Below are 7,547 nucleotides of genomic sequence, written 5' to 3'. Positions count from 1 at the left end.
CACCCTAAGAGTCAGGCACCTAATCGCCAGCACACAAAGTCAACCGGCTAGCCCGCTCAGCCACCACGACTTCCACTCAACCAAAAAAGTACTAGAATTTGTACTTTACTAGGAAAGTGAAATCCCAAATATGACATGTTTCAAGAGATATGCAAACCTACTGAATCAACGGAAGCAAATGTATTTCAACCATCACGTTGATTTCTGAATATGCTTGTCTTTGTTGGGTTGGCATGATATGACACACTGCTACAACGTACTCTGTGTAAGTGAGCGGGTACGTAAGTTCCGAAACATTCAAGGTAAGTTTAAAACTTTCCTTTTTTAATCGCAGTATATGCGTATTTTAATGTATGTATCAAGATTGCTCACAGCGGAAATTATGATGTAGTTCCAGCTAGGATCCATGCAGGAAGCATATGTACTGTAAGTCCCCATGGTCCATAGTATGGTAGTATACATGGTTTTCTTCCCATGTATTGTCATCAATGATTAAGCCGTTTTTTAATTTCTATTAATTATTTAATTATCATTAATGTACATGTATTATCATTATTATATTTATTCGTATTTTATTAATTATTTAGTACTAGTTTTGCATTCTTCTCTATATTTTAGTGTGGTGATCTACTTTCTGTTTTCATATTGTATTGTCCATATAATGATGTCAATATTAACTTTCCACGCTAGTTTTAATGCTAATTGTGATATTCTAGTTGTTTTACTGCCCTTCGTCGACAGGTTTTATAATATACATATAGTTATTTTCAGAGTTAAATGTTCTCGTCACGATATGGCTGAAATATTGTCACGTTACATATTTACTCACTCACTCCCCCTCTGCATTTTAAATCTAATGACTAGCTTTACATTCTTCTCTGTGATATTCTAGTTAATTTTACTGTACTTCGTTGACAGGTATTCACAATTTCCCATTAATCACTTTATATAAAATCAATTGTTCTCGTCAGGATATGGCTGAAATATTGCCCATGTGACGATAAAAATGATCTCACTCAGTCACTCTATTGTATGCAACACTTCCCAACTCTTTTACGTGTATCTCTTTGACACAGACATTGTCGTATTCATTTCACATGGCCACTTTCCACGGAGCGTCTTCAGCGCAAAGGTGAATCTAATATACCTCAACATAGTCTTACAAAAGCCTCGGGGCAAACTGGAAAATGAGTATTCTCCAACACTTGTGCTTCTTTGAAAGACAGAATTTGTCTTCAGCAACCCAAGATTGTAGGGACACCCGATCGGGTGGTCAGGCTCGCTAGCTGATGCTTGTGTTCGTTTCTCAAATGTGTAGAGCAATGCTGATGATCAATCAGTGGGGAACTCCATACAGGCTTGATTATGATCGCAGTGATTTTGCTAGAATAACTCTGCGATATTGCCGTTATGAGGAACAAGCTACAAGAAAACATTCTTTGAAGGGAAAGTGGACGATACGTACAAAGCAAAAGTTCGATCTACGACCAAATTGATGCTACGACAAAGTACCCAGAAGTCAAACTCAAATGAAGGCGTATAATTGAGTCTTTGATACAAAGAGAAATGCCAAATTCACATTACCAATTCATTTGCCTGGATGTAGCTATGTAATGGTCGCAGGCGGTTACTGATTGACGGTTCCCTACATATACACAGCCTAAACCATACGTCAAACACACAGACGAGAACTTGTCTCCCCTTTTGATGACTCCATCGTTGCTCAGTTGGTACATCCGACAAAACTGCAAGAAATAAAATTATGTTATTAAAATCAAGTAAATGCACCCATCTGTCCATGCACAGCTCATGTGTAAACAGCTCATGTATAATAATATCCTATATATTAATTAAATACACCATATTGTTGTAAGGGAAGAATGCATCCCTAAACATTAGGAGAAGTACATTAGATTCCGTATTTATATTTGCCGTTCAACTCGGACCTGATAACCTTTGGCTCATAACTGAACAGTTATAAACAGAATGGATACAGAAAGACGGGAATAAGAAAAATTTATACACTGAGATATGAACTTGGCTAAAGCTTCCGCCAGGCAAAGACACGGCATGTCATAGGAAGATTACAAAATACATGAGTTAAAGGTCGGTGACGGAATTAACAAATCCCTGAAAAGGTGAGTTACCTAAGCTGCTGCCCTAGACCCTTCTAATTATAATACACATGAGTGAAAGATCAGATACAGTTATTTACTAATCAAAACATGTTGAAATATGTGATCAAGATCAGGCCCCGATTCCTCGAATCAAACTTAAGTCTGAAGTTTGGGTTTTAACTGAAGTTGGAGACAACACTTGAAAATGCATTTCTCAGAAGGAAATGAAATCGATATTAAGATCAAACTTGGTAGATGATTTGAGTTTGGTGGATAACTTACTTGAGTTATTTGGGTTTTTGTTATGTTAAAACTGCAGTTGACTTGAATAAGTCGGTTGTTTCAAACAGTCAAACTCAGTTTCAGATGTGAGTAAAACCTAAAGTTTGTTTCGAGAAATCGTTCCATTTAAAAGGACATGTGCCGAGAGTGCCGAGAGTGCCGAGAGTGCCGAGAGTACTAGTTCAACATTTCGGAGGCCAATCCATATTATTCAGTTCCCCGTGTTGGTACAACCCTGCCCTGTCTTTCGCTGAAGTGTACTAAGAGATATATGGACTGAGAGACAGTAACCCTATGTGAGTATAGCACTTGGTGTTGAGTTTGTCCTTGAATGTATATACGCTGGTACATAAATGTAATGTCACGGTCGCCCGACTCCTCATTCCTTGACTAAACTTTCCTCATGGACCAAGTGCGGGCAGGGCTGGAACTGGAGCTTACGTCCTAACAATGAGGGACGAAGGTAATCAATATGTAATTGTGGTTGGGTTTCAAACGCCCAAACGCCAGTTATGCCAATGTAACGGCCACAAAATTTCCGATGTCCGGTGCTGGGATTCGAACGACGGACCTTCTGATCCGAAATCGTACGCCTTGTCCACATGACCGCAGAGCTTAACTCCGTCAGCATGTTGACAAGGTACGGATGTCATCTTTGGGATGACTCCACTCCCTGTTACATCAATGTCAATCTTGTAACTGATGTACCATATGATTTAAAACATGCAAATCACATCACTACTTACTCCCTTTCGCAAATAGCTGCAAGATCCGGTCTGTTGCAGTAGTGATCAGCCCATTGGTAGTTTCCTCTTTTCCAGACAGACAGACAGTCCTGTTCACCAGCGGATGACTGGTCAGGTTCTGATGGGTTCCAGTTGGTGTAGTTAAAGGGCATCTCCGACTTGTCCCATACCCAGTGGCCCTCCGCCATCAAGTCGTTGCCTCCCAGCCAAACTCCGTTTTTCACTGACGAAGCACATGCCAATGACAAACGATTACGCAAAACTGTCGAAACACTTACGAGTGAACACGTGTTTTACGAATATCGTGTCATGAGATGGTAAAGTGTCCTCATAACATGTACAAGGCTGGCTTGTGTCATCACTCGAGATGAGTATTGGAAGTCATGGGTTATCACTCAGTAAATACATCACTGCTTTAAAGGTGCGTAATTATAAGCTGATAAAGTAATTTATCTGATATTAAATGTACATGTGTTGAATCGCGTGTGTATAATCTTCTATGAATAACTTTACTGGTTTGTCTGTATACGACCAGACCTCACGGTCAGATGACATACACCCTCACACTAAACATCATGTTGCTTTGGAAAATTGGCAACAAAGATTAAATCTTTACAGACTCTAGTGTTTGTTGAACTACATACAACGACACATCATATTTCCACCGTTAGATTAGAGCTCCAAATCTTATACATACCGACAAGGTCGTTTAGGAAATTGGTCACAAAGATTGATTCCTTTTCGGATTGTATTTCTACCAGGTACCCACCCAGCTCCTCACAGAAACTCTGAAACAGTAAAAACAAGCAATAAATGGCATCTGTGTACTTACACATCACGTTGATGCCACAATGACAATTTCCGATTTAATGGACTTGGCAACATTTGAGAGGAACAACCCTAGGGATTTGTACATTCTTCAAACAGAGATTGTTTTCATCATGTTAAACAAACATAAATACGAAACTATTAATACATTATCAATACTCCAATTTAACCAGCGCTAAATAGTTCACAGTGTTGCCCTATTGTTGGAGTGACTCACCGAAGAATGAATAAATGTACGGTCAAGGCTGTTGTATACATAGCAAGAACCTTCAAAACGGATCCATCCATTGGGACATCCTATTCCTGAAACAGGGTCATTGTTTGTCGGTGTCACGTAGACCGTGATTCATATCCCATTTTCATCTCGGGGCTCATCTCTGGTGCACATGGTCCGATTGTTCATTGTTAGATTTGGAGCCACCATGACACAAGATGCTAGATACAATGGAAGCTGTCTAAACCGGCACTCATTGGGACTGAAGAATTAATCCGGTTTAGACAATGTGCTTGATGGTAGAGCTGATTATAAAAATGCACAAGCCATGGATGGGACTGAGATTTTATGCCAATGTTGACAACTTGCCGGATTGGACACATGCTGGTTTGGGCAGGTTCCATTCTATTTTGGTGCTGCTAACCTCTGACAAAATGAAATGTCGCCTTTTTGTGCTAAACACAGACACACTACCTCATAAATCAAAACCGGTTCTATTCAGTTCGCGCAACATAAATTTCACCGTGAAATTTCATGCGTTGGTAATTTGGATCCAGACTGATATGTCATTAAAATAAGCGTCATATAAAGTCTAGACTATCGACTTGTACTTGCATTTGTGTCACAGAGTGTCTCATGGAACGTTGCCTAAAGTAATCTAAAGGTTTGCTCTCAACGTTAGCGTTTAAATTAGTAGTAACTTCAATATAGCGTGTAACGTCGGGTTTCGCTTTGCAGAGGATGATGTCCCAACAATGATTTGCACATGACTTATTTTTGCCAGTATAAAAAAATAGAGATGCTAGTTAAACTGGACCATAGACGTTCCATCCTCCGTTTGCAGTGATTGCTGACAAAATTTTAAAAAATGACTGAAATATACTCGTGAATTGTAAGGGACCTCACTCACACAACACCCATGGAGTGTAGTAACAGTATAAAGCAACTGTCACCTAAATGCACAAGTCTGATGAGACTTAGGATTTAGATTGGTCGCACTTTGTGGATCTACAGCAGCCGACAAACCAAAAATCCCCACTTTGTAGGACCCTGCACATCGGATTCGAAATCATACGTTTCACACTTTGGTAACTTAGAGCCAAACTGATATGCCATTAAAATGAGCGTCATGTAAAACATAGACTACACTACTACAGGCCTACAGCAGCCGAGAAACCAAAAATCCCCTTTTTAGGATCCTGCAAACTGCATTCATTTGAAACACGTCCCAAGTCAGGTGATCTACCTTTTATTGTTGGTAATCTATAGTCTGTCTTTATTTTGTATTGTCCAAATACTGATATTAGTTATAACTTTCCACGCTAGTTTTGTTTCTGATTGTGATATGCTAGTTGTTTTACTGTCCTTCGTCGACAGGAGTTTTATAAGGTACATATATTCTATTTCAGTGTTCCATGTTCTCGTCACGATGTGGCTGCCATATTGCCGATGTGACTTTAAATATTAACTCACTCACTCACTTTGAAACACAAGCAACCTCGTTCTATGCCTGTTGATTAGAGTGCAAACAGAACCCTTCACCACGCAAGACAAAAAGATATGTACAACCACCTAAAATTGTCTACAATATATGCCAAGGGAAAACAATAAGGGATCGCATGAAAGGACTGGTGTTCCTTTATGCATTTTCCAAGGTTTCTTCACAGGCGTAATAACGCCTAGCCTGTGACGAAACCTGGAATAAATAAGAAAACGTCGTTATTTTTGTCCCTAAGCATATTATATTCTGAGGGAGTGTGGCTGACTGAAAGAATATAGATGTCGACAGTTGGAGAAAAATACATTACACATGAACGAAGAAACACGTTCATTGTACCTGGATTAGTTCGAAGGCAGCATAGAAGGCAACTTTTGAAAACGTATTTAAATTTGTTTTAATATAACGAGTAAGGATGTGTATAACAACCTTCACCACAAATGTTAGAATCAGTGTTTTAAGTTCAAGTGGATCGTGTCTTCGTCTTACCATTCAAAATAAAGTATTCATCAGACAGATGGGGTTAACCAAAGATGCACCTGAAATATTTGGGACCTGGGCAGGTTTATACCTTCGTACTCTATTGCTCAAAGTAAGAAGCGATTTAACGGGACCGGGTGCTTGCCCCTTACCAATACGCGATGAGTGAATATTCTGCATGTCATTACAGTTGCCTGTCCCACACTCAAAATTCCATGCAGTCAAAAATGTCGTTGTATTGCCGATGAATACGATGTTAACCACAGGGGAGGTACACCTAACTTTATGGTGTCTTTGACCACTCCTGCATAACTGTCAAGGTTATGTATAAGCGATTATCAAACTTTGATGGTTTATATATTCCTCATCCACTTACCTGCAACTATTGTGGGTAAAAAAACAAATGGAAGTATCACGAGAATGTACCTCGTCACCATTTTGCTGCCTGGCCGTGGCAAAAATATCGGCGTGTTTCTGTTATCTGGTGACCTGTACTCAGCTGTCATGGATTATCGTCTATTTATATCCAATATACGACCACACAGATAAAGGCACAATTACACAATTGATATCTCTTTTTTCCCTTCCGTTCCCATCTACTAAATGCCTGAAACAAAGTATACTTCTTCACAAAGAAGAGTCGCAATGGTTCTGTAGACGTAATGTAGGTTTCCGTCATCGAAGTGTTTCACTGCAGAAATGGCAAATATTGTTCTAATAAAATTGCATAGAGTAAGTTATGGATTGAATGTTCTTGACTCAGGACTGCTTATATGTGTTGGCCTAATGGGGAAAAAGTTGCTTTCTTGTGTAATTCTTTCTACGACTGCTGGTGTCTACTTGTTAAAGCGTCCGCTCGTTACTCTGAAGTGATTGAGTGAGTGAGTTTAGATTTACACCACACCCAGCAATATTCCAGCTATATGGCGGAGGTCTGTAAATAATTGAGTCTGGACCAGACAATCAAGTGCTCGAAGCTTGAGCATCATCAGCGCATTTGGGAACCGATGACATATGTCGACCAATACAGCGTCCCTGACCATTCCCTTACTTCAAGCATGAGCTACTTAGGTCAGTTTTAACCCCTGCCTCCACGGGTCTTTACTCTGAAGGCCACAGGATCAGTGGCGTCACCCGATGTGGTATTGTGGGAATAAAAGCGGCATAAGACCATACTCAGTAACTAATTCACTCTTCGACCGGTGTAATATTAAAAGGTCAAAACAACCAGCCATTTTTTGCAACTTTACAGGAGAGACGAATGAGAGATAATGGGCATAAACAGGCACAAACCACAACATGAAACATACAATGAAGGATTATGAATCGTTACACGATTTTTCAGCAATATTTCAACATTGATTGCGAAAAAAAGCATTTAT

General features: G+C 39.6%; 1 protein-coding gene across 1 annotated transcript; it reads right to left on the bottom strand.

The window, feature by feature from the left end:
- Positions 1–1,525: 1,525 nt before the first annotated feature.
- Positions 1,526–6,635, bottom strand: LOC137288172 (perlucin-like). Its single transcript, XM_067820607.1, has 5 exons — positions 6,542–6,635; positions 4,191–4,276; positions 3,843–3,933; positions 3,146–3,368; positions 1,526–1,745 (listed from the first exon to the last, which is right to left on the bottom strand). The coding sequence occupies exons 1-5, from the start codon at positions 6,600–6,602 to the stop codon at positions 1,724–1,726; spliced, it is 483 nt and encodes a 160-aa protein (XP_067676708.1). The 5' UTR covers positions 6,603–6,635; the 3' UTR covers positions 1,526–1,723.
- Between the last annotated feature and the right edge of the window lie 912 nt (positions 6,636–7,547).

This window comes from Haliotis asinina, chromosome 6 (genome assembly GCF_037392515.1).
Source record: "Haliotis asinina isolate JCU_RB_2024 chromosome 6, JCU_Hal_asi_v2, whole genome shotgun sequence".
Taxonomy (NCBI): domain Eukaryota; kingdom Metazoa; phylum Mollusca; class Gastropoda; order Lepetellida; family Haliotidae; genus Haliotis; species Haliotis asinina.
Note: the sequence above shows the minus strand (reverse complement) of the source record. Positions and strands in the feature narration are given on the sequence as shown.

Excerpts from the sequence above, each read along its gene's own strand:
- LOC137288172 (XM_067820607.1), bottom strand. The coding sequence starts at position 6,602 with ATGGTGACGAGGTACATTCTCGTGATACTTCCATTTGTTTTTTTACCC. Across the intron at positions 4,277-6,541 it reads TTTACCCACAATAGTTGCAG|GAATAGGATGTCCCAATGGA; the intron begins GTAAGTGGATGA and ends ACCCTGTTTCAG. Across the intron at positions 3,934-4,190 it reads GTACATTTATTCATTCTTCG|AGTTTCTGTGAGGAGCTGGG; the intron begins GTGAGTCACTCC and ends TTACTGTTTCAG.